At 38.6% G+C, this 17,890-nt stretch overlaps 1 protein-coding gene across 3 annotated transcripts in view; it reads right to left on the reverse strand.

The window, feature by feature from the left end:
- Nucleotides 1-3,616: 3,616 nt before the first annotated feature.
- Nucleotides 3,617-17,890, reverse strand: part of GLRA2 (glycine receptor alpha 2) — a 200,727-nt gene continuing 186,453 nt past the window's right edge. For all 3 annotated transcript variants that reach the window (XM_033116224.1, XM_033116146.1, XM_033116296.1), the window contains exon 9: nucleotides 3,617-5,119. In XM_033116224.1, the coding sequence (XP_032972115.1) occupies nucleotides 4,841-5,119 (279 nt within the window). In that variant the 3' untranslated portion in view covers nucleotides 3,617-4,840. The remainder of the gene's footprint in view (nucleotides 5,120-17,890) is intronic.

The following is a 17,890-nucleotide window of genomic DNA, read 5'->3' on the forward strand; positions in this document are numbered from 1 at the left end:
CTGAAACTTAGAAATAGGCAAAAAATAAAAGCTTACAGGTACTCTTTCAGTGCGGTATTGGGCTTCACATTGTATTGTCTGCGCCATTTTACTACTCTGTAGAGGCAGAAGAGAACGTGTCGAATTTTGTCCAATGGAAATGCAAATAGTTTCTGTCCAAAGAAGAGATAACCCCAAAGGTTACTGTTTATGGCCTTGATGGACATCAACCACTTTTGTATCTAACCCAGGAAACTTATCCTAACATTGCTTATAAATACCTAATTTCTCAAGTGCTTTTTGGATTGGTTTTAGTGTTTTACTGTTTTTTAAAATCAATTCATAAGTTAAATACAATTTTTGACATGTTAATTTTATATTTGCATGAGAGTCATGATTTTATCTTTTTGAAAATTATGCTTTGAGAGTATTTGGATAGAAAGCCTCAAATCTACAACCATTCTGGAATCTCTGGGTCCTTGGAGAGGAAGGCCAGTGTGATTACACGCTTCACAAAGAGCACCACCAAGCTTTGCTCACCTCTTTAGAGGTGCATTCACCTATTTATAACTCATTTGTGCCAAAGTAATAATGTACTTTTAAATGCTTGCTCATGGTCTAAAAACATCTAATACACACTACCCTCAGCTTAAAGGAAACTATATTCGCTGTTATTTCTAGAGTGCATTTGCACCAAAGTAGGACTATTGCATCTTTTCTTATGTGGGGGCATGTGTGACCATGTGAAGGTCCCTCCTTCAAAAATTGAAATAAACCTTGTAAATTGAATTCCATTGGTCTTTTTTTTCAACCCCAGTATCTTTTAGGCCATTCAGTCACACAACATAGTGACTGAAGGTGTTCTTCATGCTGTATGGACAATTTTGAGCTATTTCTCTTATGGATTTTCAACAGAAATACTCGATTATATGCCTTCCTTTACCAATGTATTTCATCATCCATGAGGGTGGGTCAGAGGTACCGTGACTTTTTATTTCCAAGTTTTCATTTTCCTAGACAGTGTGGTTATAGTGAACGGCTACAGGAAACTGCTGAATGTTCAACTTCTAACGTGGTAGGTGACTGTGGGTGAGGCATTGAACTCGTAGAGCTTCTGTTTATCTGTTGATAGATAAGGATGGATGTTGATTCTTTGTAATCTGGCCACCTTGGATGATCATTAGAATTGAATGCTGTTATAGATACCATAACATGTTGATATGTGGAAAGTACTATGTCAATATGAGGTTATGGTGTTATCTTTAGTTCTTCTAGTTTGTGATCTATGAAGAGCGTGTATTACTTGAATCATTCAAATTATACTTTTAAAAAAAAGAAAACAAAAACCAAATTGGTGAAAATAAAGAAAAGCTTAAAGGAGACGTTGAAAGTTGAAAAAGGAATATCTGGCAGACATATGATTTATATTCATCCCACAAATTGGCTTCAGGCTTAAACTAAGAAATGCATAAATTAAAATAAAATTTCCAAATAGATTTTTTCCCCCCAAAGCTGTGAATCATGTGGTATGGAATTTTGTGCTGTGTTTTAGTTAGAAATTTCTTGTTTTATATTAATGGAGTAAGCAAAATGTTAAATGGTATTCATTTAATCATTTTTTAAAATTAAAGTTTATTGTGTTGACAATATTCATTTAATCTTTATTGGAAGTTTGACTTTCAGATTTTGGCAGCTCTGTTCAGTGGCATGGATGAGGAGCTTAATGCTAACACTGTTTAGAAGAATTTTAAAAAATCTACAACCAGTCTGGTTTGTAGCATCTGTTTTGAGCCAAGGTATTTGAAAATACCATAAAGAATCTTAAGCCTTAAGTCATCTTGATGTGTTCTTAAAGCCCAGTGGTGGGAATTGAAAAATGTTTAAAAGACAAATCCCCCAGTAACCCATTATCTGATAAATGGTGACAGTAGTTGGTTACCTCATATTACTGCTTGAGTGGGGAAAACTTACACAACTTTGTCAATAGGCACAGCTTATCCTCCCTCCTTCACCAACTTTTCCCTGGTGATAGGAATAATCTTCACTGGGCACTTGAGCTTTGGCAGGCATTGCAGAGAGCCCATGAAAACATAGCTACAACAAGCTTTCTTCCAGAAGCTTCCAATCTCATGAAAGCAGGAAGCACGTTCTCCTCCTCAGAGCCATGATTTTACTCTTAAAACTATTTTCCTTCAAATCCTGTTATGAAGAAAATGTCTTAAATAAAATCTCCAATAACATTATAGGGGGATTATCTATTTCATCAGACTACGTAACCCTCAAATTCCTTTCCCTGAGATTTTTATCTTATTTATGTAACCCAAACCAGTACATTCAAGAGTTCTTTCCATTGAATGTAGACTAGAATTAGAGGAAAGCCAAGAATCCCTCTTGCCATCCACGACGCCTTTACCTACTTAAATTAAGTCTCTGGCAGATATGTTTAGAGGTGAATCCTTTTAAAATTTTCTAATGTGGGGACCATGGCTCTCAGAAAATTACATGGTATATACATTGAGTAGACATGGTCATTTAGCTGAGGATTTTCCCCCAAGGCACATCCCAATTCTGCCATATGCAGCATCACGAGCTAGTGACCTAGCTCTTCCTAGGTCACTCAGGGATTCAGGCCCATCTTTGGGAGGCATTTTAGCCTCAGTGTTACTGTTTTGTAGTGGGAGGAAGAGACTCGAGACCCATCAAATACTTGGCTTATTTTGGGGGGGAGGAATGTACAATAAGACAGACATAGTGTTTCAGAAAAGATGACACAAAAAGCCTGGCGTTAATCTCGCCAGGGTTAGACACTGTGAAGCTTTTTACCCAGTGGATAACTAATACTAGTCATAATAACAATAATTTTATTATTATCTATTAGTTAATTGAGAATTTACTATGTGTGAGACTCCGAGCTAATGGCTTTACTTGCGTTTTTCTCAGTTTATCCTCTTCAAACTCTATGAAACAGGAACTACTCAGAAAAGTCAGGTAACTTATCCAAGATCAAACTGTTGATAGGTGGCCGGGCTAGTCTTCTTATCTCCAAAATTCATGCTTTTAGCCATTCTGCAATATTCCTCCCTATGGAAATGATTCAATATTTGAATACGTTTAAACGGCCATAAATATTGACTTACGAATTCACATCTTCCTGAAAATATTATAATGGATATCTTTGGTTAAGGAAAATCTAGGTCAAGATGAGTTATCTCTACTTCACTGGGGTTCTCAGAAAGCTTTTTCATTTTGGAACTTCATTCCTGACAAAATCAAGATGGGTAGGTGGACAGGTTGGTCTTTTGTATTTCTTTTCACTTTGAGATTTTATGATGCCTCAGTATTCTTGGAACATTTCCAGATCTCATATGAAGTATCCAGTGTTAGATTCTGCTTACAATGACTGCTAATGCTTCCACATCTCCATGTCCCTATTTTCTACAATGAGAATAACATATTTTTTCTTTCTTCATGGGGATACTCTAAGCTACTATTATATTACAAGAATAATATAATAGCCTTATAAATTCTTCAGGCTTATGAGGAAGACCAGAAACAAAAGTCCAAGTTACTGTTGTCATCTAAATTATTCACATTGCAGTGCAAAAAGAGAAAGACTCTTGGAGAAGTTTTGTGGCACACTCAGCTTTATTGAAATTGAACAAGTACTTTTTTTTAAATAATCCCTTTTACAGCACATGTAAAATTTAATTTTTTCATTATGTTTTTACAGGTTGTCTTTTATCTGAGTAAGCAAAAATATGTCTTTTATTTTTTTTCTTACTTAAAACATGTAGCCAGGATTCAAACCACGTAGCTCTGGTACCAAAAAGGCAACGGGTTATGAAAATCACAGTACAATTTTAAAATTCTTTAAGTTAGTTAAGGATATTTAAAACGATATTCACTTGGGTTGACAGTAGAAATCATGGGTCAGTTGACATTAAGACTAGTAGTTACACCTACAATGAGAGCAGTAATGGAAAGTTCAGGCTAATATGAGCTACACCATTCAGGACACACCATCTCCATAAATACTGTGGCCAAGAGGTTGCGATGGCTAAATGACACTTGAGCACTTCACACGTAAATACAGCCAAAGCGAAAAACATAGTGCGCTAACTTGGATCTAAAATAAAATGGGCGTTCATTTTTAAGAGGGTATACTATCAAATCAATTACACGAGACACAATTTAAACCCCAAAATTACATCTAGGAAAGAAAAAGAATAAAATGCACATCCACACAGACAGTAAAATAGAAATCTGTTCTTTGTGATTGGTGTTTATTTTTTGTTGTTGCTTTTTTTGATAAGTAGAAATAATCTGTGACCCACAAAAGGATATCTCTGGTGAAACACTAATTACAGACATTGTAAAGAACTTAGCTCAGGAGGCTTGTTTTAAAAATGAGGCAGCATTTTCCTGAAAAAAGTTTGGTCCTCAGCTCACTGTAGGCTAGTCACTATGGTCAGATGGTAAGCATTTTCCGTGTGTGTGTGTGTGTGTGTGTGTGTTTTAAGCTAACTTTGCAGTACCAGAATTCGTCAAAACCAAACCAAAAGACAAACTGCACTCGAGAACTTGGCCTTGTGTATCATGTCTAATTGATGCATCATCTGAGAGAACAATGCTAAAGACTATGAAGGGAATTACGCTCACGTGATTCTGCAACACCTCAATTTTGTGCAAACATTTTCCTTCATTGCCAGATAACTTACAGGTGCCAGGAAACCTGCCCCATGGTCCTCCCTCCCCCATCCCCCAGTCTTCTCCTCTGTCAAAGTGATATAAAGACAATTTCACTGTGTATATACAAGCACAACACTTTAGGCAAGAAGGTCCCAGGGTCTGAAGGGCACATCTATTTCTTGTGGACATCCTCATGCCGAATGATCTTGTATGTGATCCAGTAGAAGATGTTGAAAATGAGGAAGGCCAATGGGAAGGCAGCTCGAGATATTGTGTCAATCCTTTTTGCCCGGTCCACAAACTTCTTCTTGATGGCATCTGCATCTTTCGGGGGTGCTGGGAGCGGGTTGGCAGGTGTGGCCTTGACAGCTGTTCCATCCTTCACTTGGAGGCAATGACCCATCCCATAACCACTGAAATTAAAGCGACTTTCACGAGTAACATCTTCTTCCTGGGAAAATAAAGACAAAGGAAGCACAGATTGGTTGTCAGTCAAATCAGACAGAAGATGCTTAAAATTCTTCAGAAGTAAACGGATAAATCACAGTTAACTGGTGGCACGGGAGGCTTTTGGGCTGGGTAGTTTTCTTTCAAGTTTAACTCCATTATTCATGGAACAGATACAGTTCATTAACTTTTCAGGCTGAGAAATTAAGGGTTAAACTAACGACTTTGTGGTCGTTTTCATTAATTAACAAACAGAAACGCCTACATTATATTTAGCACTGACTTTCCCAAAATCATGTTTATTAATCCATAGCTTTGAATACACTGTTTTAAAGCCAAGTCTCCAAACCCCAAAAGTACACTCTAAATCTCTCGAGACCCACTTGTTCATTTCTTTTCTTCCTTCTTTCCTTCCTTCCTTCCTTCCTTCCTTCCTTCCTTCCTTCCTTCCTTCCTTCCTCCTTCCTCCTTCCTCCTTCCTTCTTTCCTTCCTTCCTTTCTTCAAAAAAGCGTGTACTGAACCCCTGCTATGTACCTGGCCCTGTGCTAGAAATTTCTAGTACTATGGCCCACCCATTCACAACCCAGTTCCATCTACTAACATTGACTTTAATAGTAGATATAAGATTAGCCCTTTAAATGTATACGTTTCCCCTCCAACCCTCTAATTCATTTTGGTTATATGGCAGAGATTAAATAGTCATTATTTGCTGTTGAATATTTCTACCATGGCTAATTTTTCTGCTGTCGATTTTTATCATTGATTCTTTGGCTGATTATATATCTCTACCATATTTAAACATTTTAGCTGATGTCAGTAGTATTTTGTGTTGATTATTTCTGCATGAATTGGATAAAAGACTGAAAAATTGTATTTATTCCTGGGAGTAAAGAGTAAATACCCTTAGTAAAGACAAATTTATAGAATCTGGGTGTGAGGTTGCATCAAAATGGTGGGGTTGAAAAGGCAGGATTGAAATGACCTACTTAATAAAAATTCAGTTGTAAATAGCCATCAATTGAATCTCCTTCTGCAACTAGATTATTGCCTTCCACGACACTATGCAAATCCTTTGACTAAGCAGAGGCACTGCCCTCTTTACCTTGCCAGATAATAATACTGGTTATATTTCCCAAAAGACATAAAAAAATTGGTATTCATGTTTTATTTCATCAATGTTTGTTTCATGTCAATAGTGCCTTCGGCCACAGATAAAATATATAATGAAAGAAGGACTAGTAACACAATATGAATGACAGCCCAACTGTAATCCAAATGGTACAGCAAGGACAAATTGTATCTTGTGTATTGAAATGAGTTTTGTAAGGTCAACAGGAGATCCCTGGATAGGTAAGGAAAGTAAGAAGAGTATTTCAGTTAATTATACTTTATCCTGTACAAAATGGGGAGTAAGAGAGTATGTGGTTTAAAGAAGTGCAAGGACTTCAGAATGGTTAGACTGCGTTATAGTATATGTACTCGGTTGGTGACTACAGAACCCGGAAGGAAAGACAGATTGGCTTCCATGTGGCTCACTTAGCTAGATTAGTACCCAGGGGCCACTTCCCTCTGTGGGAGATAACATGTAGCCTGAACATGAAGAGGAGAATCCAACAGAGTCCTTGAGGCCTTTGGCTTATCGGCACTGCCCCCCGTAATACAGTACCTCTGATGAGGCCAGCCCTAAACGTGGCTACACGTTGCATTGCAACCTGCCAATGACTAGGGGGGATTTGACCTGGAGAGATAGCAGAATCATTGCCAAACACTCCATGTCACCCTTCACTGTGTAGATCAGAGCTCTAGGAAAATCAGGCTAGAAAACAGAAGGCTCATTTACCTGATGCATTAGTTCTCATCAGTGAATGCATCTAGTACTACCAATAGCAGACATTAATCATAACTTTCAATCAGCCCATTTATGTCAGGGCCATCAGGCCAAAGCTCTTATAATAAAGTAACTGTAAAACTATAAAACCATCTGCCCAGTACTTTTATTTATATGGGACTGTCCTATACAAGTTGGTTCAAGATACTCTGTCTCATTTCTTAACAAAATTTATTGAGAGATTTTTCATTCAACAATGAATTGTTGAGTGCTGAATCTATGGCAAGCATTGTGCTAGGTGCTGGGAGAGAGTTGATGAAGTTGGACAAGGGCCCTACCTGCATGGAGCTTTCAGAAACCAGTGGAAGAAGCAACCTAAAGGCATTATCATGACAGGAAGCTGGCAAAGAAGCCTGGCCTGACATTAGAGTTCTTCCATGTACTCAGCTATACAAGCTCAATAATGAAGATGTAAATTGGACTCAAATTCACGTGTTCAGTCGGTTTTCTTTGCCTTAAAATCTGAATGAGATATTTCATGGATGTAAAAGTTTCAATTTAGTGTAGTATTTCAAAAGATGGAATAAACAGATATTAATCATTGCAGTGTCATTGGAACACGTATTCAGTACTTCACGAAAAAGGAAGCACAGAGATCATTAGGGGGAGGGCATGTGCTTATCACATGGGTTATAGGCCTTCTTGGACATCCTATTACCAATTGGTAATTAAGTCTTGACCAGTGAGAGAAGTAGAAACGGTGCCAGTTGGTTTAGTAAAGAGAGATCCACACTAGGAATTTTGGGTATTTGGGTTCTAGGCCTGGCTCCAAGGGTTATAAGCTGTGTTGATCTTAGGGAAGATATTTATTCTCTCAGGGGTCTCATTCCCAAAATGTTGAGGCTGGACTGGATCGGTGTGTCTCAGCTTTGGGGAACTTTTGTGAATATACGTATGCCTCCCTCCCTTCTCAGCCCCTTCCAGACCAACTGAATGAGAATCTATGGGAATGACAACTGAGAATCTGTAGTTTTAAAAATCCAGCAACTCTAATGCAAAAGGTTGGAAACCAGTGGCCTACACGAGCTCTAATGTCTAGCTCTAAAATGCTGAACCTACTCTATATTACTGAGTCTAAAATTACTTTTCAAATGGAAACAATCCCTTGAAAAACATTTCCCTTATCTGCCTAAATTTACCGGCTGTTTATCCTTCCCATAGCTATAGAATCTTGCAAATTGCTGTTCTCACCTCTATAAACATTTAGAAACTCATGATTAAGCATATAGTTTACTGCCTGAGTGAGATAAGATTATTTTAAAATTCCTGGGCCCCTGAAGAAATAGAAAGGGTAGTTAGCTGGTGACCTGTGTTTAGCATATAAAACAAAAGGAAACTCAAATACACATGTCCATGTTTCTTTTTAGATTGACTCATTCATTTAATGTCTATGGTCTTTCTTCACGTACTATGAACGGGCAGCTGAAGAGGTCAACTCGTTCACTTAACTACCAGAGCTAGAATAGAATGATGCCAGGTTAGGTTATCATTATGTAGCATATTTCCATGCAAACTGTGGGTGCTTAATAAGTGTTGAATAATGAACAAAAGGGAATTTAAAGAGGTTTTGCTCTATGGTTGAAAATAGTTTCCTTAATTCATTCAACGTTACTTCAAATTATGCTTCTTAGCATAGTTGCAGCTAATTAAATCAATTCTTTAAAACTCTTCACCACAAAAATAAATCTGTCGTAGGTAGAAATTATCCATTTAATGTTTCATACACAGGAGATATGAATGCTAGTTTAAGGTCTTCTTATTTACCATTATGACTCATTCAGTGCCTTAAATATAGAACCTTAAATTATCCACATCAAAGGGTATGGTTTTGATTCAGAAAACGTAATTGCAACCAATTTGAATTTTTGTGTTATAATGAAGGACTAATTGCCTTTATAGCAGGTTCAGAATAAAATGTTATGGTAATATGGCAAGATTCCTATATGAGGGCAAAATGGAGATGAGCCTGAGTCATGGATAAACTGAAGCTAAAATAAAAAACAATCCGTAGGCACAGCTTAGTTGAACGTATTCACAGGGAGAGTCAGTTAGAGCTTCTCAGTAAGAATAGAACTTTAGGCATATATTATCCATTTCTTCTAATTAGCCAGGAAACCAGTTAGTTAATTATTGCTGCTGACTAGCCATCTTCAGTAACTTTAAGTAGAAAACATTTCTGGCTCACTCTGTTTTGTTAGTCACTGATTAAATTCCCACAGGAAATGAATCATCCAGTCAAAATTTCAATATATACAATTGCTATATCGCACTTTGCTAAAATCTTAAATCTTGTCTGCTGTATGAAGCCCTGCCATGGCACTATGCAATTTGTTTGAGACTTGTTTATTTTATGCAATTTCACTTATTGTAAACTTTACGCATTCCTGTGTTTGGAATAACTCTTGTCTAGATGTGAAATTGGACCTAAAGCATCACCAGAATTGCATTGTAGTGAATTGTTTGTTAAAAGAAAACGATTTCATATATTTGATCCCTTTTACCCTCGTCTACCACTCCCCTCTTCCCCTACCCTCTGGTAACCACTAAACTATTGTGTGTGTCTATGAGTTTTTGTTTCTGCATTTGTTTGTCTTGTTCCTTTGTTTTCAGTTTTATATACCACATAGACTTTAATTAAAAAAAAAGAAAATGATTTCAATATAATTTAAAAATTTGGTACTTATAAAATGAAAGATTTTAGCAGAGCGCATAGTTTCAATTATTCTTTCATGCACTAGAGAGAAGGAAATAAAGACTCCTGAAAATTGGGGTAAGGGAAAATTTTTTCCATCACATTTCTCACCCACATTTCTATGATTGGATTGAATCTCCCTTCTGTTGGAATAAGAAATTTCTCAGTTGGAACAGAGGTTGTAGTGAGCCTCAATCAATGCCACAACATAATGGGGTCTCCAACCCTCTTTAGGAAACAGTATGAGTCCAAACACACACACAAAAAGACCCCTGAGCAAATGAAGGCTGGATGATGCTTAATCGTAGGCCTGCCAGTTTCTATCACCGGGACTTGGGGAAGTGGGATGGCCTTGGGAAATGTGCCATTCTTGTAGCCTCAGTTTCACCCACTGTATCACGGGGACTTGGGAATAGATGTGAATAATAGATATCATTTATTGATTATGACTGTATACCATGCACTTAAAAACTGCAGTCAATACTATCAGCAAACCTACTCTACAAATCACATGCTTCCTGTGGAAATTGAGACTGAGAGAAGTTACGTGGCTTCCTAAAGTTATAGTGCTAATAAATATTGAAGCTGAGATTGAAATCCAGGTCTATCTAATTCCAAAGACTCTGGAAGTCTTTGATTTTTATGAACTTGCCCCTATAAAATCCCAAAAGGCTTCCATTCAAGATTATGGATGAAGATCTGACTGAACTTTGTAGAACAACGAAGTTGAAATAAAGTAAACCAAATATAACCCCTTGTTGCTTAACGACATGTGGTAAAATGAATTAAAACGATCAAAGTGTCATTTTGGGAAGACAGTGAACACAGTTTTTCCAAAGGAAAGAATATCGGTAGATCGTCTCTTTTTCATTGAAGGATATAATTATTATTGATTTTTGAAGAAGAGACTTCTGATATTCATTTCTTGAGCACTTGCCATCCATGTATGTATATTTCCAACAGATATTCATTGGGTGTCCATGATGTGCCAGGTTTGTGGTGGGGGATACCGCAGTGAACAAGAAGACAAAGCCTCTGCTTTTTGGGAGTTTACATTCTAGTGGGGAACACAGATAGTGACATGTAAAAAAAAGATACACAAACATGCAAACACATATATACATATATGTGTATATGTATATGTATACACAAGACAATGCCACACACACACATACACACACACATATGCACACACAGAGATAATGATGGATGCTTTGAAGAAAGACAAAGTAAGAGACTTGAGAGAGGTTAGTGGCAGGGAAATGGATGTTTTCGATTGAGTGGTCAGAAAACATCCAAGGGGATGCCAGGAGCTATGCCATGTGCTGGGGATCCAGTGGTGAGCAAAATAAATCAGATTCTTGCCTTCAAGGAGTTGGCAACCTCGAGACGAAGAGAAAAATAAAATAATCACACAAATACATAATTACTAGCTATGATAAGGGCTCTGAAGGAAAATTATAGGATGCTATGAGAACTTATTAATGGGGGTCCTGGTCTAATCTGACAGATAGAAGCTTTTCCCCGAGGAAGTGATATTTCCTTAGAGATATGAAAAATAAGAGGCATTAAAGAAGTGAAAGCAGAGTTGGGAGATGTCTGAGATGGAAGGGTTTGCTGTAGCTGAGAGATGGTAGTATGGCTCCTGAAATGCAGGGGGAAGGTGGGGTGAGAAGTTTCAGAAATGACTAGGGGCTAGATTGTGTAGGGCCTTGCAAACCATCTGCTTGTTTGGAGCTTGATTTTAAGAACCAAGGGAAGGAAAAGATGAATAAGACCTTGGCTGTTGGGGGTGGGGGGCATAGAGAACTAAATAGAGTAGAAGAGAGAGATCCTTGAGGTATGTACAGAGGTTTGTTGGTGTTTAGATGAGCCTGAAGTCTCCAGATTTGGTGAGGTTATACTGCTGAGATACACAAATCATCTATGATTCCCCTAATTTGAGAAAGACTCTGTAGCTATCTGTTGGATTTTAGTATTCATTTCTAATTTTGCGTTTTACTATTATTTTTAAAGGTTTGCTTCCCAATCCTATTGAAGAATAGGTAGTCAGGGACTGGATTTTGATAGCTGATTTCCACTGTTGTCTTCACTCGCTGGAGGGTGAGCTGCTAGGAGCGTGCCCACATCATCTCTGTAGCCCTATTTCCTAGTACAACGCTGGCCCCAGGGTAGTTATTCAGTAACCGTGCTTGGAATAACCCTCTTGATCTCGAGTAATGACTCAGAAAGGTTGTGCTCCCTGTGGGAGAGGAGGGGACAGCGATGATCTCCTAGCTGATTTCTCTCTTTGGCAATCGCAGTCCTTTCTGCAGCCTCTGGATCAATCTTCCCCAAAGAACTTCCGTTCTGTGGCTCTCACTACAGACTCAGCCTTGATATTGTAGAAGAGCAGAGGAAAACACGGGGATAGGATCTGAAAGGCTTGGGTTGAATTCACAACTTCACTGCCTCCTAGATTTGTGAGTTTAGGACAGTTCCTCAACTTTTTTGTTCTTCTATTTTCTCAGTCTTTAAAATGAAGAGATTAGCCATTTGTCCATTTTCTGAGTTTGAGTATAGTCCTATAATGCTGGCTAGCGTATTGCCTTAAGGCTAATCCCTAGCTGGTTGATATGTTTAAGACTTTTCTTCCCAACCATAGAGTAGACAGCATACAAATAAGATCTTAATGTCTTTATCCTACTCCTGCCCTGATACCTTTTACCAGGGTTGGCTTCAAGAGAGTGCATACCGTGCAGTTGCACTAATGCTCTGTTGTAGCCATCTTGAAATTCATCATAATTTTTGAACAAGGACCCCACATTTTCATTTTGCATTGGGTCCCACAAATTTTGAAGCCAGCCCTGCTTTCTGCTGTAGTAGAATTGATGGAATGCCATTGGCCGATTGCTTCCATTTCCAGCCTTAATACTTATCAAAAGTTTTTCATCTCCTTAATGACCACTCCCAAGCTCCTGTGTGTGACATTCAAGGATCCCTATGTCCTGCCTTTTACCTACGTCTCGGGGTTTCATGATCTTTGACTGTAGTCGACTGCCTCCCTTTGTATAGACTGCCCCTCACCTCTCTTCACCTGTCAAATTCCTGTATGTCCTTCAAGACTCCACTCTGCCATCATCCCATTCAGGATGTTTTTTCTTGACCCCTGAACCTGGGCCATGGGTTTCTCCTCAGCTCCTGTAGTACGTGGTACATGCTTCCGTAATGGAATGTGCTGCACCATATTAAAATCAGCTGTTTACATGTCAGCCTCTTTTGTGTAACCTTCAAGTGCAGGAATCCAGTTTTGCGTGTCTTGATAGCCCCAGTACCTAGAACAACACTTGGCTGAAGCTTTCTATATTGAATATATAAACTCTTATAAATGAATGGTAGAAAAAAAAGTGTTTTGTAATATGAAGAATCCTTTCCTTGCTTATTGATTATGTGGCTTATTTTTGCATATTGAATTCATATCATATTAGGGCAAACCTAAACTTAATGCCACTGAGGTATTTATGATCTATATTTGAAACACTGTCCAGTTTTTTGGCCCAGTGTTAAGCTAGTGAGCAGCCCAGATAGTGTGAAAATATGTAACATTAGATCCCCCTTATTAATTAAGTGAAAAAAATGTTTGCTGCTTTGCCAAGAAAATAAATAGAATAGACAAACACTCTAGAACACAAAGAAATATTTTTGTCATTTATGTATCTATTGGCAAATCAAAATAATAAAGCTAGGTAAATGAAAAGTCAGTATGTATTAGCTCTCTGCAAATATTTCACCAAATAAGTTAGACCTTACCAGTTTTTATCCATAGCGAACACTAAGCAGTGTTTGCATGACATTAAGGGTCTTTGAACCATAGGCCATTTATTTGGGTTTGGTGAAGAGAGTACAGTTCCTGTAAATCTATGGTTATCACCAGTTTTAAGTCTTGAAATTCTAATTAATGCAGCATGTGCCCCCAGAAAGCTCACTAGTTAATACCTGTCCTGTGGTGCTGTTCACCACTTAGCTATCATTACACAAAATCTCCTTCATTGCCTCGATCACCCATGTTAAGTGATGTTACATTTTTTTTCCTGTTTTGGAAAGCCAGCAGAGCCTATTATTCAGGACAAAGCTTACCTCCAAGAACAAGGGGAAAATATGTGGACAAGGGAGGACAAACAGAATTCAGCTGTGGTGTGATCAGGGATCCCGGAAGTGTTGTGGCCACAGCCTACAAACACATTGCAAGGGTTGGGACACAGGGAGTAGAGTTGGCTAAGACTTCGAGTTACCTCCCAAAACCCACGTTGCTTTCTTCGGCCAGTGGTCGATCTTCCTTTAGCTCAGGGTTGCTTCACCCCAGCACTGTGGACATTTGGGACCAAGTAATTTTTTGTGGTATGGAACTGGGCTGTGTATTTCAAGATGTTTAGCAGCCTCCTTGGCCTCTACCCACTAGATGCAAGGAGCACCCTTTCCCCTCTGCTGTTGTGACAATGAAAAATGTCTCCAGACACTGCCTAATGTGTCCGGGGGAGGGGCAAAATCCCCCCTACTTAAGAAGCCCTGCTTTAGCTGGTCACACGTGTGGACGTGCAGAGACTGCATTTTCTAGCGTCCTTGCACATCTAGTGTCAGGAAGTCCCATCAGCTCAATCTCCAAAGCAGAATCCAGTCACTTCTTCACCACCCCCAACACTACATGCTGGTCTGAGCCACCCAGTGGTGGCTCATCGAATCATTCCCACCAGAATTATGGTATTCTACCTGCTCCCCTGGCTTCTAGACCGTCCTTCCCAACAGTAAGGTCTGCTCTCAACACAGCTGCTAGAGGGATCCTCTTAAAGCAGGGGTGTCCAAACTTTTTTCAACATTTTTCACCAAGGGCCATATGCGGTAAAATACACAAACAGCCGGGCCACTCACTCGAGGTGAAGTACGTATTGCCTCACCTGGTTTATTTAAGTAAACTAAATATATTTTTGGAATTTGCTGTGGGCCAATTAACAATGGATTGCGGGCCGCAGTTGGCCCACGGGCCGCAGTTTGGACACCCCTGTCTTAAAGTGTGTCAAGTCAGATCTTCGTCAGCTCAAAACTCTCCAATGGTTCTCCCCTCACTCAGCAAAAGACAAGTCCTTCTAATGTCCCCTGGAACTCTCAGACCTCACCTCTTGCTGTTCTCCTTCTAGCCCAGCCGTCAGCAAACACTTTCTGTAAAGGGCCGGATAGTAAATATCTTAGACGCCATGGGCTACACAGTCTCTGAAGCATACATCTTTCAACGTATATTTTGAATCTAATTTTCTAAAGTGAAATATGTACTTCACTGTACTTTGGACCACACCATATTTTTAATGGACTGGGAGTAATTATTTAAAATAACTGTTTGAGTTCTGGCTCAAATATCTATACAGCACAAATGTTTTCACTTAATGTCAGTCTGAGAGAGTAGTTCAAAAATCGATTACGTGGTTGTGATATTTCGATTCCTCAAGAGGGAAGCAATACCTTGTATATGCAAATTTTTTCTAGTAGTCTTTGTTAATTTTAGTCTAGCTAGAATGCTCAGAAGACACAGTACATTCTAAGAAGCATGAAGGCGAACATCCTCCATCTGGAATATGAGCTGTTCGATTATTAACATCGTTTGCCATCTGTTCAGGGTGCAAAGTAACTGTTGAGAGTGTGGACACAGCACACATTGGTGGGGGCAGGTGATTCAGGGATGAGCCCACAGCCAAACTAAAAGCAATAATAATGATAGCAGCAGCAACAAGTCACCGCAAGCATTGTTTTGCTTTCTGACGTGGAGAATCACTACTGCCAAATTCTCCAGACCACTATTGTTCTTCAATCTATAGATATATGTGCACACTTCAATCTATACCGTGTTTCCCCGAAAATAACCTAGCCAGACAACCAGCTGTAATGCGCCTTTTGGAGCAAAAATTAATATAAAACCGGTATTATATTATATTATATTATATTATATTATATTATATTATATTATATTATATTATATTATATTATATTATATTATTGTATTATAAAGGCCCTGTCTTACATTATAGTAAAATAAGTCTGGGTCTTATATTAATTTTTGCTCCAAAAAGCGCATTAAAGCTGATTGTCTGGCTAGGTCCTATTTTCCGGCAAATACAGTATGTTACAGAAAAGCGACCCATGGAAAGGCAGCTTCGTTTTGTTAACCGAGCCTGCTTTTTAGTGCAGCTACAGAGCAGCTGAGAGGCACTTACCCGTGCCCTTTGGCCAGGAGTCAGTATCTTTTCATCTTCCTGTATTCTTAATCAGGGAGGATTTGTTATAGAACAGAAAACTACTCATGGTAGCTTAAATAAACGTATTTAACAAATGACTAATTCACGTTGATAGATGAGTACTTCACTGCTTTAGATTAACACCTTCCATAAATAATTTAAAACTAAATTTGATATTGTTTTTTTCTGGAGTATTTTCAGCAATTCACAAGGCAATTTTAATTTCAAATGCTATTTTCCCTGAATATGAAAGAGGAAATTAGTAAGTGTACTTTTGTCTGTATTTTACAACAATTAAACAATTCTGATACATCTGTCTGAAAAAACAAACAAAAACACCCAAATGACTATATAAATAATACTGTAATAACCATGTATGGTGTCAGAGGGGTACTAGATTTATTGGGGGGATCACTTTGTAAGTTGTATACATGTGTAATCACTATGTTGTACACTTGAAACTGATATAATATTGTATGTCAACTGTAATTGAAAAATAAAAAAAAATATTTTAAAAAAGAAGTTACTATAAAAATTATTGGAAGAAAATCTTATGTGTCTCCAAGGATAGGGAAGTACAGGTAAGAAGCCTGAGTTCTGGATCCACAACTCCTAGTTTCAAATATTGGCTTTGCCACTAACCAGTGTGGGATCCATGTAAATCACTGAAACCTCTGCATGCCTCAATGTCTTCTGCAGTAAAAATGGGAAAAACGATCCCTTCCTTACAGGGTTTTTGAAAGGATTCAGTGAGATAATGCACAGTAAGGGCTTATAACCGTGCCTGGTATATAGTAGGTGCTCAATAAATGTTAGCAATGATGATGGTATTGACGATGGTGTAAGCTGGGCTCCCCAGCTCAGCAACTGCAATGAGCAAGTCAGAAAATGAGATTCTTGTCAGTCTCTCAGGGCTGTTATTCTCTCCCAGTTCTGCTTTCCTCCGTTCAGCTTCCTGTACTTATGCATGTTCCAACTGGGCCAACCCTATGGGAACCTTTTCAACTCAAGTCCTTATTATCATCTAATTAGAGTAACAGAAACTCTTCCTTGAAATTCTTGAAAGAGAGAATCTCGTTGGTATCCCAGTTTATGGACTGTTGTCCTTGGATCATTGGATAGGAAAAGGGGTAGGAGATACCATCAGGACAGCCTAGGGCAGGGTGAGAGGCAACGGACTCCTTCCAGGGTGGTGAATGTTCCTGAAAGCACACCCCAGGAGGAACCGTAGAAGGAACGAGAGAGACTGGCCTGAAAACACATGAGCCTGGCTCATATGGCAGGTCTTTTCAAAGGAATGAAGAGCATTTCTACCAGTGGCTCCAAGCTTGCTAATCAGAAACAATTGGTTGATATTATGGGGAGACAGAATTCAACTCCATATGAGGAAGAACTTTTAACAACTCTGACTGAACATGGCGCACAGCACCTTGGAAGGTAATGAAGTCCTTATTACTAGAGATAGTCAAGTGTTTCATCGTCTGTTGGAGATGTTGGGTATGGATGTAATGTGTGCGTTAGGGGAACAGGCAACCATTTTATGTCCCTTATAATAGTGGAAGTCTCTGATTGTACATGCACATTGCTAAGGTAAGAAGTCCAGAGGGCAAAGCACATTGACGATGCTGACCCAAGTCAGGAAAGATGTAGTCAACAAGCTGTGCCCTGACATGACCCTCCTTGACCTCCTGGAAGTTTCTAGTCCTTCTGATCCCATTCTGAGAAACCTTGCTCTAATAATAATCAACCCACAGCAACAGCATTGTTCAGGTGTGTTTTCTCTTTCAATTATCTTTGGGTTGCAAAATATTTAATTTCACCATTTCTATGAGTTTCATTTAAGCAGCAAGTCTCTTGCTGTTGTTATCATTCTGAAGAGAATTCTAATATAGAATACATAAAATATATAATATAGAATAACAAAAACCCTGAAA

Source organism: Rhinolophus ferrumequinum, chromosome X, assembly GCF_004115265.2.
Source record: "Rhinolophus ferrumequinum isolate MPI-CBG mRhiFer1 chromosome X, mRhiFer1_v1.p, whole genome shotgun sequence".
Taxonomy (NCBI): Eukaryota; Metazoa; Chordata; class Mammalia; order Chiroptera; family Rhinolophidae; genus Rhinolophus; species Rhinolophus ferrumequinum.